Source organism: Aulostomus chinensis, chromosome 17, assembly GCF_037954235.1.
Source record: "Aulostomus chinensis isolate RoL2024-O1b breed Wild chromosome 17, RoL_Achi_v1.0, whole genome shotgun sequence".
NCBI classification, from domain to species: domain Eukaryota; kingdom Metazoa; phylum Chordata; class Actinopteri; order Syngnathiformes; family Aulostomidae; genus Aulostomus; species Aulostomus chinensis.
In genome coordinates this window covers 8,931,323-8,948,727 of record NC_141336.1, presented here as the reverse complement: position 1 = coordinate 8,948,727, position 17,405 = coordinate 8,931,323, and the positions used below count along the sequence as shown (strand labels likewise).

The window sequence follows — 17,405 nt, the reverse complement described above, 5'->3', positions numbered from 1 at the left end:
GGGCGAAACTGTAACAGGGTCTTGCAAGGTTGTTTAATTGGAAAAGAGTTCACACAAAACCCATCCGACCCGATGTTTACACCAAGGAGACAATTGATGGGAAGGTGATCATAATCATATGGGTTGATGACCTGCTCACAGCAGCCAGCTGTGAGCAGGTTTTGAGAGAAGTGAAAGAAATGCTTGCAGAAAAGTTCAGAATGACAGATCTGGGTGCACTCAAACATTTTCTGGGTATTGATTTCAACCAACCTGATGGATGTGTAAAAATGTCACAGGAAAAGTACACTCACAAGGTGCTGCAGCGTTTTAACATGCAAAACTGTAGAGCCAGGGAAACACCCATCGAAGCTTGAATATACAGGGGAGTCAGTAACAATGAGTGACGTCAGAATGCACTGGGAGGCTGTAGGAAGCCTCATGTACCTATCCACATACTAGACCTGATTTAAACTTTGTGGTAAGCAGGTTATCACAATACTTTTCTGAGCCTACAGAGAAGCATTGGGTTACTGAGAAACATGTACTCAGGTACCTCAAAGGAACTGCCGAAAAGAAGCATTGTGAAGCTAGGTATACAGGCTTACAGTGATGCTGACTGGGCATGTGATGCCAGCGTCAGGGGCAGTACCACAGGTTACTGTGCGAGTGTCAGTGAAAACAGCTCACTAGTTTCATGGAAAGCTAAGAATCAATCAATGGTTGCGCTTTCCACCTGTGAGGCGGCGTACATAGCACTGGCTTCAACCATACAAGAGTGTCTATACGTAGAGAACTGAGTGGGGAGTATAGATAACTACAGGTGCACACAACCTATTGTGCATGAGGGTAACCAGGGAACAATTGCTCTTGCCAAAAACCCTGTAAACAGACAGAGGACTAAGCATGAAGACATCAAGTATCACTTCATCAGATCTACTGTAAGTGAGGGGAAAGTAACTTTGGTTTACTGTCCTACTGATGATATGGTTGCTGATATAATGACTAAATCTGTAAATAAGTTGAAACAGAAGTTTGACGCTGCTATTCTTGGAGTTTAACTTTCTGTATATTGTTTTTTTTAGAATTTTATTTTGAATTACAAGAACCTGAGAAAAAGTCGGGGTGTTAAATGTGGATAACTGTGTGTTCTCAGGGTTATACAATGTTTCGTTAAAATTGGTGATGTGTGGATGTTTCACCAATGTGGGGCACTCTGTTGTTGCGGACATTGGTGGGTTAGGACTAATGAGCAGAGTGTCGACTTCATTTGTGTGTGTTCCTGCGCAAGTCACAGAGACTGTACCTGCGAATAAATAAGCCATGTCTGGCTAAAATGAGATATCTCTCCATCGCCTCTTTTCTCCCGAATGCATCGCACTGTCACAATAGAAGATAAAGAATTGCTTCAACAATTTAGTAAAACAAAAAGATGCTGCAAACTTTGTATTGAAATTGCATGTTTATTTAAGCTGAATTTACTACCCCCTTGCTTCAGTGACGAAAATCACAAGATTAAGATAAAAATGAACCTTGGGTAGTGCTCACTTCCTGACATCCTAATGAATTTCTGAAATGCAGACACCCTCCACCCATCCAGCGCTCAAAGAATGTTAAAAATAACCTGAATATATTCAACCTTGCCCTCCCCTACTTAAGAACTGTAACTGACAAGTAAATAAATGCTTTGAAAATAAAACGTCACCCAAAATGACACTGTATACAGATTAATGACATCACTCTATGTTTACATAAAAAGTTAAGTGTGTTACTGAAAAGGGAGCAGTTGCTGAATTGTAAACATTAAGGGCGCTTTGGACTCTCCAACAACTTCACATTTTCTTCAGAGCTCTGGCTGTTTCCTCAATGACTTCTCGGGGTTCATTTGGAGGTGGAATCTTCAGGTTTGAGGGCTCCATGCCCCACACCTCTGTAGCATACTCTGTAATGGTTCTGTCGCTGGAGAACTTTCCTGTCGCTGCAATGTTCCTGATCACCATCTTTGTCCACTCATTTGGATCCTTTAGAGAGAAATAACATTTGTAGTTTTTCTTCTATAATAATTACAGCATTACTTGAGAATAATTTCAACATATCTAAATAATGCTCCTTTTGTTTTGTGTTTGCTCATTTTATTGTGCTGCAAAAGTACTTTATTATAAATGCTCTAAAATGATTTATAGGGATGTATATACTGTACATCTTATCAAAGGTAAAAACAAGAAAATGTGTGTCCTAAAAATAATAATTTGCAAAATAATTAGACTCGTCTGTCTGAGACAAATATTACCTGATACAGTTTGCTGACTTTCCCTTGGCATTTTAAATAGTCTTCAAAGTCAGCAAAGACTTTGAACCTGAGGAGAAAAATTTAAAACAAGTGTAACCACTTGAATAAAAGGAAACAAGGTAAACAGTGAACGGTGATGGAACAAGTTCATATAGCCACAATATATAGGTGTTCTTGGCTCTCTATGGCCACTCCAGGGCTCTGTGGGGACCAGACATGGCACAAACATGACCTGGGCCACACATGGGCTGTATAAGGTGGACCTGTGGATGAGTTCAGTCATTCAAGGCCAAATGTGGGCCACCAGAGACAAGTTTTGGCCAAAGGAGTGTGTTGCTCACCGGTCATATTTGAAGAGCATGTCAGTAATCTCTTTGAATAGGTCTGGGTTTTTGGGGCTGAAAAATCCACCTGTGATCTGGTCCATCACCTGTTTGAGCTCAGGAATTTTCTTGTAATACAACATGGCATCATACCTGACAAGGGATCAATAAATATTAATTTAATTTTATAATAATAAAAAATGCATGTAAAATGAGGAACAAAAAAAATTCAACTTTTACCCCTCTTTGTCCAGCTCAGCCACATCCCTCACTCTCAAGCCAAAGATAAAGATGTTCTCTTTTCCGGCCTCCTCGGCCATCTCCACATTGGCTCCATCCATGGTGCCAATGGTGAGTGCTCCATTCAGCATGAACTTCATGTTTCCTGTTCCAGATGCTTCAGTGCCAGCAGTGGAGATCTGCTCAGACAAATCTGTGGCAGGAATCACTGAGGATGAACAGATGGAGGATTTTTGGTCAATTTATCTTACTATTTGGAAAAGAAACCTTCCAGTTAAGACAGTAAGCATGTTGGCTGGGTGACACCTTTTTCTGCAAGTGAGACCCTGTAATTCTCCAGGAAGATGACCTTCAGCTTGTTCCCCACCACAGGGTCATTATTCACCACATCAGCAACTGAGGTGATTAGCTTGATGATCATCTTTGCCATGTGATACCCAGGAGCAGCCTGCAGATGGTGACAATAGCTCACTCAACCCATAACTCAAGTCACAATAATAATAATCTATGTTTGCTTGGCCCAGTCTTTACCTTGCCCCCAATTATCACTGTTCGAGGTACAAAAGGTGCAGAGGGGTTCTTCCTGATGCCTGGGGAAGAATAAGAAACATTAGCACATTATTAACAGAAACAAAGGTGCTATTTAAAAAAAATACTCGTCCATAACAATTATCTTAACAAATTATATGTCTGACAGAGGCTAAAGAACTTCCTAGTCAGTAGTAGTAGTAGTAGTAGTCAACACACATTATTAACAAACCTCTCAAACCACAGACGTTTCACATAAGCCGTTAGTCTAGTGTCAGACTAAAGATGACCAATGTGCCAACAATGGCTGCTGCTGCTCTAAAACGGTGGTCCTATGTTGTACTGTAAGGGAAGTTCAAAGACGGCTGTTATCACAGTCATCTGACCGAAGATAACTTGGGACAATTGTACGACAGTGTCAGAAATCTAGGATAACCATCTCACTGGGTGACTACTGCCACATCCTAAGTCTATCAACAAATCGTTTATTTGACTTACATTGTAGCCTGCGATTCAGGAGGTGGTATCATGGTACAGTCTGTACTGATGTCTTTCCTAAGGTTTTAGATCAATTTTGCACTGTTTGGCTTGCACTAAATTAATAAGATATTAAAGATACTATACTTAAATCCTATAGCCTGGCTTTAGGGACCATCAATAAATTGCACTTTGAATAACACAAAATCAATATTATTTTCCAAAACAGCTGTTTTAATATACCTATATTGATGAAAATTAGGATTAGAAAATTACTAATGTAATGAGGCCTCAAAGTTTTTTTTTTAATAGCTTCAATGTGAGATATTATTACTTCTTTAGACACAAAGAATTACCTCTTCTTACAGGATTATATTAGGGCCTGAGCCTGAAGGTTCTTCAGGTGAAGACCCTATTATGTTTGCTCGTTTTATTTCTATTTTGAATATATTGAATATTTTAAAGCTTTATTATTTCTCTCTGCTTTCTAAGATGACTTCTCCAAATCACTGCCAGATATCATAATTGGGCTGGAAAAGTAAGACATGGTTAAATATAACAACCTGTGCACCCTATGAGTGCTTGATATGTGACATGTCAGATGGCATCATTAACATCATCAGTCAGAGCCCTGTTATGGCTTGTGAAAAACTCTAGCTCATTGTGATATTAGGGTAGTATATCACATACGGTTATACATGGTGATGATGTGCAAGCAGTTCAGGAGCTGCCGCTTGTACTCATGGATCCTCTTAACATGTACATCAAACATGGAGGCAGGGTTTATTTTCACCCTGTACTCCTTCTCTAAGTACTGGGCGAATTTCATCTTGTTGTCCTGTGGGAAAAATAACAAAGAAGTTAGTCATCAAGGTGCAGTTGGCAAGAATAAGCGGGTCGACCTGTGCCAACAAGAGCTGGTTTCAAAACAGCAATGTTGAAATGCCTTTAACCAGATTGCAACATCTTTTACTGACTGGCAAGAGGAAGAAAAAACAACCCTGCCTTGATTATGGGGAAAGTTCACCACCTTGCATATACAGTACATATATTTAATCCTGCAAAATAAAAATAACAATAAAAAAACTTTTTATGATTTTGAAAGCAGAAATACAATCAATAGAAGTAAACCATAAGCACAGCTAGCTTTAAACTTCTGTTTGGCAGGATGCTGTCTAAAGTATTACTTCAAAAACATGTATTTTGCTTTTAAAGTACTCCTGAATATGTGTCTTTTTAACATTAGTATGCACAATATCTGGTATAATCAGCATCTTTATTCAGTTGTATGCTTCACATCCGCCAGCTCGTCATGTGCAGTTTGCTACCGAGAACTAGTGTTGATTCAGAGAGGTTATTGTTAGTTTTTAGTTCCAATGAAAGGGTTTATACCATGTATATTCGGTCATAGGCTCAAACATCTTGAGCTCAACAAGCCCTGAACACTTTGATTTGAGGAAAAAATAAACTATAACTCTTTCCCTCAGTGCAACTGCTAATGAGTGTTTGAAAATTGTATTCTTGTGTCAACCACAGACCTTATTTCTAGCATTTTCAAAAAGCTATCTTTGAGATGAGGGAACCGGATGTTCAACAATGCTAACTTATGTCCATGTCTCACCCCTTTGCCACTCTATAGATGGCTGTGCAACACAGATAGATTATCAAACCATAGTCTTGTACAGTAGGTGTGTATGTCATTTCTTTTGCTTGGTTTTGAACTCCACCTCTTTCACTTTAGAGATCTCACGAATAAAGGTAGCATCTTCCACAAATTCATTCAGCTTCTGCAGCTGGCTGAGGTCCTTCACATACTCTTCTCCAATGACCTGAAAGAGATGATAAAAGCTGCAGTAAAACATGGTGTAAAGGTGATTTCAGCACAGGATGTAGGTGATTTTGAAGAGGTATTCAATCAAAATTTTGACAGCAGCTGAGAGAGGATTCAGGTCTTAACTGCTATGCTGGATCTTGGTTACTTGAACAGACCTCAGCTATAAGTTCTGCTAGTCCTGGGTTGCAGAGCAGCAGCCATCGTCTGGGAGTGATGCCATTGGTCTTGTTTTGAAACTTCTCTGGTTCTAGCTCACTGAAGTCATGAAATCTGAAAGAGGAATTTTGAGAAATATTGAAGAACTTCTTATGGTCTAAAAGAGACAGAATAATGGGAATAGTTTCTGCTTGGTTTTTCTGCTTGACCTTAAATCAGTAAACCTTAAGAACTTGGTGATTGTTACTAATAAGATGGACAGTTCATATTGAAGTCATAGCGCTGCCTGACTTAAGTGGCTGGGGCAAGGTTCCACAAGGAGTGGCAGGTATGAAGGCATTCTGATGTGGTGTTCAGTAAAGTAGGAAATGTTCAGGTGAAATGAGTCCCATTCAGGTCAGCCAGACTCTGCTCACTCACAGTTTACTGGGACAATTAATGCAGTAGAGCTTTTGTTAATGATAGTGTTACACCTGTGTTACTCCTGCTATGAGGATTCAAAATGTATTCTAGGTCCTACTGCTTTAATTGTATTAGCTGCAGTTTCCCTGTTTCACTTCTGCTGAAGCATTTTTTTTCACTTTTTTGTCATTTATTGCATGAAGAAATTAAAAAGCTTCCCCTTAAATTTTTTTTGGGGGGCGGGCAGGAGTATTAATCTAAGCTGCCAATTATGTCACAATTACATAGACACTACAGAATTACACATCAGTCTTGATGATGTTGGAATGTATCTCAGCAACTCCATTCACAGCGTGAGATCCCACGATGCACAGATGTGCCATGTTGACCCGCTTGCATCCGTCTTCTTCAATCAGAGACATTTTTCTCAGTTTATCAATGTTCATTGGAAAGAGAGAAGCAATCTTCTGCAGTGACGAAACAGACAAAGAAAAATTGTGACACCTCAATTCAGGCAATATGAGACAACATTCGGGTTGCTTAATTGTTTTAAAAGACAGAAACAGACACTTGAAAATGTCACATTTCTCTACAAGCTTTTTTTTTTTTTTTACTTTTATAGTGAATAAAATATAATTCTTTTGAATAATTTGTCTAACAGCGTCTCAGCTATAGTCCGTACATTGAGATGGATCTGGTTGATCTGGTAGATGATCTGCAGGTGTCGAGGCAGGAGGGTCTCCAGCAGCTCCACCGGCCACCGCTCAAGAGCCTCGGGTAGGACTGTGTGGTTGGTGTAGGCAAATGTGCGCTTGGTGAGGTCCCAGGCCTTCAGAGAAGACATCCCAATGTAAGCAGTTAAACAGAACCGTAACACATCATGCTTAGTTTTGTACTGACAATAGTTCCCACCACTACCACTCACCGTGTCCCAATCAAGTTTCTCGATGTCAACAAAAATTCTCATCAGCTCAGGGATGGCCATAGCTGGATGAGTGTCATTCAGCTGGATGGCAACCTGGTGAATACAGAACATCGAGTAGTGCCTCAGTTGTCATGTTGCCTCAGCATGAGGAGTTGATGTCAAGATGTAAACTGTCTTTGAAGGCCACTCTCTTTATGAATAAAGAACCAGGTGGGATCCATTGAGATGGAGGACAAAAATAAATAGACTGCAGGTGAAATTTTACATGTGCAGGTTTTCTTACTTGGTAGACAGATCTCATTTGGCAATATGAAATGTACAATCTGCTATTGGGGTTTGGTTTCCAAAACAAAGCAAACATCATATTTTTCATGTAGACAGCTCCTCTCTAGATTTGGAACCATTGTACTTCTTTACTCATCTCTAGTGTTAAAATATTGTTTGTACAGCTCAGGCTGATTTAAATCAAAGGACAAGCCTGTGTTGGATGCCACACTAGAGATTTGTGCAGGAAAAATAAAACATGTAAACATGCAAACACATCCAAACTTGTTGTAATGTGCCATTGTTTGCATTTTGCCTCTTGCATACACTTATGTATTCATATGCTTACTTTATCTGGAAAGCTCTCAAAGGAAATACGAACTGGGTTTCCCTTTTTAGTGGTTTTAAAACGGCGGATGATGTCTTGCAGTGTGGCTGCCACAACAAAATATTCCTGCTTTAGACGAAGTTCTTTTCCCTCAAAGAACTACATCACAGAAAAATGAAAATTAGAGAATGCATTGATAGTTAATACATTGTTCCTGTGGGAAAAATAAATTTAAGAATTACTTTCAACTGATATTTAATGACACTTACATTGTCATTGGGGTACAGTACACGGGAGATGTTCTCTGCAAGGTTTCTATCCAGCACGGCTTGGATGTAATCGCCAACATTAACTAAGCATAGAAAATGTTTCAGCACACATTGTGTTTTTAAATACTTGTGAATAAAATTAAACTCTGCATGAGAGGAACAAACTGTCACATTTTACAACACATCTTGTTGCCAGGTGTCACTCTTGCAGTAGTATCCTTCTTTCTTGCAACAATTATGTTGACAGCAAATGCAGGCTGTTTTGCAAGATTATTTAAAAAAAATCTTAAGTAGTTACAGCACTCACAGTCTCTCAAGTTGAAGTCATTGGGGGCTCGAGCAGACCACAACCTCATTGTATTCACAGTGTTGTTCATGTAGCCAGGGATAGGTGTGTCATAGGGCATCGCCAGGACCACCTGCATAAGTGAGAATGAAATCAGTCATATGAGGAGGTTTCTGCTCTTTTTCAGCACCAAAAAACAGAATCAATTCTTTTGTCTGCAAACATTCTGGGAACATGTGACATAGAGGATAATCTTCTTAGCCTATCATTTCAAAACTGGGGTTCAAGGGTGTATGCAAAGTTATGTTGATACATAAAACATATCTATAGGGTCATCCCAAAATCCTGCATCAAAAATAAACAAATGTTTTATGTTTGTGTCACCCACCCTCTCTAAAGACCCACTCCTTTACTTCCTTTGATTGGCCCTGTCCCTGATCATTCTTACTCCACACACCTAAAACCATCAAGCACTTGCTGTTCAGAGGCAGAGTAGGGCTAGGGTTACACACCAAGTAGACCTATGACCATTAGCACCTCATAAGTTGGTTAACTTGCTCAATTATGGATAGAATGTTAAAATCATCTCCCAGCAGGAACTGCGTATGGATGGAGTGTATCACCTGAAGACAGAGTCCTGACTATCACAACCATCTGCTCTAGACTAGACTTTTGAAAAGAAGAAAACAGAAATTGTCTTGCACTGTTCAGTGTTAACTTGGCTGAAATTTTTTTTAATGTATGCTGGAAACAGTTTGAGAAATCCTGTCTTTCTGTATGGAGTTTGCATGTTCTCCCTGTGCCTGGGTGCTCTCCAGGTACTCAGGCTTCCTTCCACAGTCCCAAGATATGCAAGGGGGGACTAGGCTAATTGGATAAACTAAATTGACTGTAGGTATGGCTGTAGAGTGAATAGTTATCAGTGTATATGTGTTTCCCCTGCAATGGACTGGCGATCCATCTAGGGTGTACCCTGCCTCTCGCCTGAGGGCAGCTGGGATTGGCTTCAGTCCCCCCGCGACCCTTAACAGGATAAGCGGTATAGAAAATGGATGGATGGATGGATGAATGGATTGTTAGGTAGAAGCCATTCTTAATGATCTTCCAAACACTAAGTTGTATGATGATCCCATTGATTTGGAATCTTTCATGGCTTCTCATCTCCTGCTATTGAAGGGAAGATTAGCTTTACCAACTAGGCTTTTGAATCCCTTGACATGTATGCAAAATGGAAACAGATTTAACATCTCTCACAACTGTGAGAGTGTCATTGTTCTAAGACAGACACAGGGGGAATCAAAAGAAGAGGAGGTGATGGGGTCATTTTGGATTCCTTTGCAAGGGTAGCTTGATTTATGACTATTTGTATGAAATGTCACTTTTGCTCTTTTATTGAATGTGTTGAATTGTAGTGTCTGCCAGGCTCTCACAATTAGTGGCTGGTGTGTAGTTCTTGTGTATTCTGTATAAGAATAAGAATAAGAATACTTTATTTATCCCATTCTGGAGAAATTTAAATAGTTTCAGCAGCAGGAAGGAAGAAGGAACTGGTAACATCTTCCACAAATTCATATTGATCACATTAAAATCCCATAGGGAACTTAATATAAACAAAAAGAAAAGTTTAAAGGAAACTACCAATCCAATATTCATCACCTTAAGATAACATTAGACCCCTCCCCCTACAATTTCCCATCCTACTCAGGTTCTGTACCTGTGTGTCGACCCACTTGGTGCCTATGGTGGTCTCTTCCACTCGTCCATAGAAGTGAACAGGCAACATGTATTCAGGACGAGCTTTCTCCCAGGGGTTCCCATGCCGCAGCCAATCATCTGCCTCCTCCACCTGTGCAGTGATGATAAGTTGTTTTGATATGATGGTGGTTGTTTGGGTTGCAGAGTGAACAAATAAACTGATGAGACAGCTGACCTCTAGTATGTTGATCAAGGGTAATTAGCAGTCTATTTCACTAATATATCAACTGAATTATGCTCATTCTCGCTTGTAGAAACGTTTGGATAAATGGATAAACTTTCAGCTCTTTTACAGCCATTTACTGCATAAATTTACTGCAAAGAAACTGAATGTGAATCCAGTTCACTGTTTGAAAGTGCATATTTACCCTGATGCAGTTTGAACTGCAAATAAGCAGCTGAATTCAAAACTGCAAAGACACCTGTTTTGGAGTCTGTTATCACAAGATATGCAGTGTTTTTGTTTAATCTGTAACCGACTACAATCCATCTTTTGGAGCTAAAGGGGGCAGCCCATGAGCTAAGATGCTGTAAATAATTAGCTTGTGATGTAGTATGACCTACTTTGGTCTGACTCAACTTCAGCTCCTAACAGTAAGAATACAGATAATCTTGAATTTCAGAGTTATAGATAAGATTAATACCATGAAATATGAGTTGTAATGAAGTGTTATGTTATGAAGTGTTGCAATAAGATTGATCTAAGACTGTTATTTAGATAATAGGTTCAGGGAACATACAGGGTTTAAATAAATTGAACGGCAGTGAAAATGTGTATATACCTGCCAGCCATCTTTTATTTTCTGGTTGAAGATTCCATATTCATATCGAATGCCATATCCATATGCTGCCAAGCCCAAAGTGGCCATCGAATCCAAGAAGCATGCTGTGTGCAGATAAGACAAACAATAAACTTATGAAAAAACTCTGAAAGCTAAAGGGCTGAAGTGAAAAGTTGACTGTTCATTTATGTTGTCTGTTCCAACATTTTCAGTTGCAGTCAACTTCAAAAGTTTAACGGAGACTTTGATGAATAAAAAAGGCTAGGACTATATCAGACTTGTTTTGACATACTCCTTTTACTGCAAACCTCCGGCACATTTAGAGTTACTTTAAAGCAGAAGCTGTATATTCTGTATATTCTATAAAGAGGTAGAGGTTTACCAAAAGCCACCTTTTATAACAAAGGCTCAGACATGATTTACCTGCCAGTCTGCCCAGACCTCCATTCCCCAAACCTGCATCCTCTTCCATCTCTTCCAGCTCCTCCATATCCAAACCAAGCTGCAGCAAAAATCAACATACAACACACATTTAATAAAGCAAAGATAACTCTGGATTTATTGTGTATTTCAATGAAACATCCAACCTGGTAGATGGCCTCATCACAGGCATTCTGCAGCCCTAAGTTAATCATGGTGTTTTGAAGTGTGCGGCCCATGTAGAACTCCAAAGACAGATAATAAACTCTCTGTACATGTAAAGAAAACAGTTTTTGTGCATTAATATATTTTTAAACTAGTATTAAGGATTTTTTTTGTTGTGAAGTGAAGGTGCAGAACTACAAATTTATAAAGTTGCAAACTTTCCTGCACGAAATAATTGTGCAAACATGATGGAATAACCTGAAAATACTGTCCATTTGAGGCAGCCTGATTAATAGATACACATTTCACACTGTCACTTCCCAAAAAATGTTGCAGCAAACAAATGTCCCAGAATAGGATGAATTATTTTAGTTTACAAAATGCTTTATCATTTTAGTTTTAGTGAGCAAAATATTTATTTTTCCAGAGTCAAAAACACATTTTTTGAATACCATTTATTTACGTTACACATCTTCACATTTAGACATTTTGAAAACGTGAATTATATTTTTCAGTTTGAACTTTACCTTTGGGTCTGCTTCATAGTAAAACTGTTGAGTTCTGATCCATCGCCCCACCAGATGATCTCTTACAGTATGGGCTAAAGCAAAGTAGTAATCCCTGGGAGTCGCAATGTTTCTGTCCTTCACCAGAGTGAAGTGCAGGTGACGATTGAAGCCCTTCTTTAACTCAGTCACATTCTCCACTCCCACAATCCCCCTGATGCTAATCTGCTTGCGCTTCTCCTGGTCAGTGAGGGGAGTTGCCATCGTGGGGTTTGTTCTGAGTTACTGTAGCAGTCCAGTCTGCATGTGAAGTAGAGAGGTAAGATAGTGAGAGTTTTCATGCAGCAGTCTCCTCCTGCTGCTTCTCATTGGTGAGAGAAGGGGGAGGGTCTGGCCATGGACAGCTCTTGCTGAGCTGCAGAGGCAAACAACAGAATCACTCCACATATGAAGAAAAACATTTCTATCTACATGAACTTTAAAGTAATACAATGTATGTTGTTGTATATGTAACAGATGTGGTGAGGGCATTAAAAGGGACAGCTTGCAGGTTGATTCCAAACATTTATTTGCTATAGTGGATGACGACATAGAGTTGACATCTGGTCTCAAAAGCAAACCTGCTTCCACAGCAGTGCAAAACTGTGTGGTAAGAATTAAATTATTTTTCTCAAAGTACAGTAAACAAGACAACACACTAAGAGACATGGTCACGGGCCCTGCTGTTGTGCGGTGGATCGCTCGCTGGCGGTCTCACTAAGTCTGAGGTGCCCTGGACCGTATCGGCATCTATGGAGTTCTCAGCCCCTGTATGGAAGAAGATGAGAGTATGATTGTTTTGTCCGGGGGTGGCGGTCCTGGGCGTGCGTGCCTTCGGCTCACCCCGGCGGGTGGGCTGGGCCTCTCCTGGGAGTGGGGGGGTCCCGGCTGGCTGGCTGGTGGTCTACAATTCTACAATTTCATTTAGCAGACGCTTTTGTCCAAAGCAACGTACAACACAAGCAAGAATTTAGACCTAATTAAGGAAAAGTCCATAGGAAGCGCAAAAGTGCTTCAGTTGTGATTTGGTCACAGGTACTGCCATCTAGTGGCAGAAGAAGTGTCGCCCCCCTCCCTTTTTTTTTTTTTTTTTTTTTTTTAATATAACAGACATACAACATCACACAACACATTTAGTGCTACATAATCACTAAGTGCTGGGTCTTGGACCCTCTGACTTATTCTACCCCAAAGAGGAGAAGGGTCAGGTTAAGTGCCTAGGTGCTCTCTCTCTCTGGTGCCCTATAGCCTGAAGCCCTGCTGCATCTGGGGGGGAGGGGGAGAACAGGGGATGAGTAGAGGGGAAGGGGGTCGTGGGTTGGGGGGGGGGGATAGCTCTGTTCGGGGGCGGTGGGCCTTGTCGTTGTGGTGGGCAGTGGCTGCCCCAACTGGGTGTGGGGTGTGGGTGGGTGTCAGCCTCGCCGCTGGCGGACCCCTTGGGGGGCTCTGGTCGGGTCTTGAGCCAGAGGGGCCCTGTGCCCCTGGGCTCTGCTCATGCTGTGGGGGGGGGGGGGGGGGGGTGCCCAGCGGGACTAGGGTCATCTCTGCCCCGTCTCTCTGTGGGTTGCTTCTGGATGGGGGTTGCTGCTCCTATGCTTTCCTATGGGTCCTGGCATGGGTTGGGCCTGCCTGTGGCTGTTTCCTGGGGGGGAGTGGCGGCCTGGGGCTCCCCGTGTCCTGGGGGTTTCGGGGTGCTCTGGTGACCTGGTCCTGACCTACCTGCTATCCTGGACTGGGGGTGCAATGTCCTGGCCCCCCACATCAGCTACAGCCAGCTACGCACAGCATCCAAGACAAACCGTAGCACACACACATACACATTCACACGCGTATACACACATACATGCATGGGGCGCACAACTGACCCATAAACACACACTCAGACATTTATCTTAAAATTATATTAAACCAAATGGTAAGCCTGCACCAGAAATTCTGCAACCAATGTTTTTTTTCCTTTCTTTTTCTTTTGTTGGTGTTACTTTTTCTTTGTTTGTTTATTCAGTTTTTGTTTGTTTTTTGTTTGTTTGTTTTATTTTTTATTGTTGTTGTTGTCTTCTGCTGTTGTTGTTGTTTTGTCTCCCCCCTCCCCCTTGTCTTCGCTGTCCTGTCCCTGTTCTCTCTTCCTATCCACTCCTGAGCCTCAGTCCGGTCGCTTTATCAATGAACCAATACCATTCCTAATAAAATTAAACATAAATGGCAATAGGAGGAGTTTATCAGATTCCTCCTATGCAGAATAAAACTGCTTCAGTACAACAAGGCACCAGGAACATTGATGCTGCTTGCCTCAGCTACTGAACAGGACAGGTTAAAAAAATAAATAAATTTCTACACAAAAGCTATGCACTTTTTTTAAGGAAAATTTTAACCTACATTGTCACAACAAAATATGAACTCTTTTCTCTTTAAAACTTGTGTTGAACCATGTAAGACAATGTACAAAGTGTAAAACAGTACCATCTTGTGGTTTAAGTAAGAAGGTGCATGTGGGATAAGGTGACTTAAACAGACAATGAAAATTTCATTTTCAAGGGAAACTCACATACCTACAAAAGACAAAGTAGCAGGCATGACTTTACATGTGATCTCTGTTGAATATCACTTAGCATTTACACCAGGCAATGCTGAAATCTCTGCAGCGCTATGATAATCTCATGACACCAGAGATAACAGTATAACAATAACAATAACAAAAACAATAACAGTGTTGAAATAAACGCAGTTACGAACAAGTTTCTTTTGTCAGCAACCAGGTGCATGGTGATCAGGAAAGGTAAACTGACGAACAGGGTCACGCTGCATGTGCAAGGTGAAGTAATTCCATCAATAAAGGAAAATCCAATCAAGTGCCTCAGAAAGTGGTTAGACGACTCACTTACCGACAGGAACAACATCAGCAGTACAGAAAAGCAGACAGAGGAATGGCTGAGGAGGATCGAAAAATCAGGGCTCCCGGGGAAGTTCAAAGCATGGCTTTACCAACATGGATTGCTGCCAAGACTCATGTGGCTGTTGACGGTGTATGAAGTTCCCATGACAAGCGTTGAAGGAGTGGAGAGAAAGATCAACAAGTACCTCCGAAGGTGGCTGGTAATCACTCCAAGCTTCACTTCAGTAGGCCTCTACATAAGATCAGGGCAGCTCCAACTTCCTGTGTCATCTGTGGTAGAGACATACAGAGACTCCCAGGATGAACAAGTCAGGCATGCAGGCATCCTCACAAGATCAGGTCGCAAGTGGGCAGCTGACTCATCTGTTGCACAAGCTGAAAGCATGTTGAAGCTACGTGACATCATCGGAACGCCATGCACAGGAAGAGAGGGTCTTGGAACTTCCCACATCCACCAATGGGGGAAAGCAGGATCCAAGGACAAAAGAGCCATGATCCAGGAGGAAGTACGGAACTTGAAGGAGGAAGGACGGAGGGCAAGGGCAGTGGAGCTAGCGTCCCAGGGAGCATGGACCAAATGGAACCTACCCAAGAGGAAGATCACATGGGGAGATCTATGGAGATTGGAGCCTTTCCGCATCTCATTCATGCTCAGGTTGGTGTACGACACACTACCGACTCCAACAAACTTGCACAAATGGGAGAGGACCTACTGAGCAAGCTCTGCGGGGAGAGGGGCACCATGGCACATATCCTGTCAGGGTATAAAACAGCACTTGTGCAAGGAAGACACAGGTGGCGCCATGATACGGTGCTCATGACACTCACTAACACTCTGGATCAAGAGAGACGCAAGAAACGCAAACCACATGGGAGAGCAATACCAGCACTCAAGTTTGTAAGAGAGGGTCAAAAGCCACCAACCACAGTAACAGGGGGAGTTGATGGGCAGTGACTTGGCCACCACTGCTAACCCACCAATGTTGAGGGTGTTGCGGTTCAGGGTTGAAACACCCAATGATCGTTGGATACCGCCTGATGACATCAACTCTTCCTGGTCAAGGCTACATTCTCCAAAAGTGAATGAAGGAGAAGCATCTTTGGATGTAATTGTAATCTGTAATCTAACTAGGTACTTTCTCTATGCAACGCCATTACCGTTACCAACACAGACACAAGAGCCGCTAATGCGTGTTTTTTTTCTCCTCTGGTGGTGGTGGTGGGGGGGGGGGGGGGGGGGATGAAATAACCGCCTAAGTAATGATGATTGGCTAAGATAGAGTAAGATTTCATGTTAAGCCAACCAGAGACATCAGGTGGGCAGGTGTTTACACATAAACCCAGCACGTAGCAACACACACACACACACACACACACACACACACAACCAGAGAATCTGGAGTCACGGGGGAAGACAGTGTTTTCTGTCAGGAAGACGGGAAAAATGGGACACAGTCGCGGACCCGGAAGTCCTAAAGTTAACCCAGAGGGTTAACCACTAAGGTCACTAGTGGACTACCAAATGGGAAAAATAAACCACCGCTGCCAAGCAGCTGAAACCCCAACTAGACTCCCAAAACAAAGAGGACTGTAGCTTCCCAGCTACAGCTACTTGCCCAAAGACGACAAAACCAAAAAGACCTACAAGGCCACTCCACAAAAGGCAGAACCAAAACAAAACCCCATAAGACAGTGGAATCACACAGAGAGGTTCAATGTGGAGCTCCTGTGGATTCCCCTGTTTCTAACACCTATAGAAGACTGAACAGTGCTTTCTCCTTCACTCTCAGTGAGACAATGAGTCAGCACCGAGCAGAGGAGCCAAGGGCTAGATATAGGTTAGCCACACCTGGGCCACATCAAGGGCAATTATGTCTCACACCTGACACTGCTCAGGTAATCAGCCAGTGGAGCCCAATGTGTGGCCTGTGTGAGGAAACCCTCACAGTTTTCAAGATGGACGTATAGGCACTACCTTAACTTCATGGAGGTTAAAGGTAAAAATGTACACGTTGAGTGCACTTTAGGTCGTTCCAGAGTGAGAGCAAAGAGGCTGTCAACATCCCATGTAAGCAACTCCAATTTAATGAAGCTGTAGAAAAGGCTCCAAAGTTGAGATATGTTCTATTGTGTTCTTTAATATGATGTTGTTCAGCTCAAATAGGAGTGCACCCCCCTGCTGGGTAGATTGTGTATCTGACCTAACTGATGGCATTCACTCAGCGGTTAAGTGTGTGCACGAGTGAGACGGCAGAGGGAAGCTTGTTTATTAGCATGGCAGCAGGTAGTCTGTGCATGGATGAAACAAAAACACATGACCTTCTTGCCTGCAACTAGTAAATGAAACCACCTGAAATACATCACTTGCCTCATTACTGAATACTCGAAGATTTGGCTGTAAGCGGTGTTCTGGCCAACATACTGAGGTGGATCCTGTAATAAACCCCCAGAACCAGATACCTACCATTAAGGTCTCCAGTACAGAAGCACCTCTCTATAGCACATGCTTCAATGAAATTAGTGGCCAGAAACACTGTTGATACC

The 17,405-nt window shown here is 41.8% G+C and overlaps 1 protein-coding gene across 1 annotated transcript; it reads right to left on the bottom strand.

Annotated features, from left to right (window-relative positions):
- Positions 1–1,413: 1,413 nt before the first annotated feature.
- Positions 1,414–14,997, bottom strand: pygl (phosphorylase, glycogen, liver). Its single transcript, XM_086182241.1, has 21 exons — positions 14,851–14,997; positions 11,951–12,229; positions 11,426–11,527; positions 11,262–11,340; positions 10,839–10,942; positions 10,016–10,147; positions 8,323–8,434; positions 8,016–8,098; positions 7,768–7,905; positions 7,155–7,247; positions 6,912–7,058; positions 6,533–6,696; positions 5,827–5,941; positions 5,565–5,666; positions 4,528–4,675; positions 3,364–3,422; positions 3,139–3,280; positions 2,833–3,040; positions 2,611–2,745; positions 2,270–2,336; positions 1,414–2,000 (listed from the first exon to the last, which is right to left on the bottom strand). Exons 2-21 carry the CDS (start codon positions 12,191–12,193, stop codon positions 1,812–1,814), a joined length of 2,562 nt encoding a protein of 853 aa, XP_086038367.1. The 5' UTR covers positions 12,194–12,229; positions 14,851–14,997; the 3' UTR covers positions 1,414–1,811.
- Between the last annotated feature and the right edge of the window lie 2,408 nt (positions 14,998–17,405).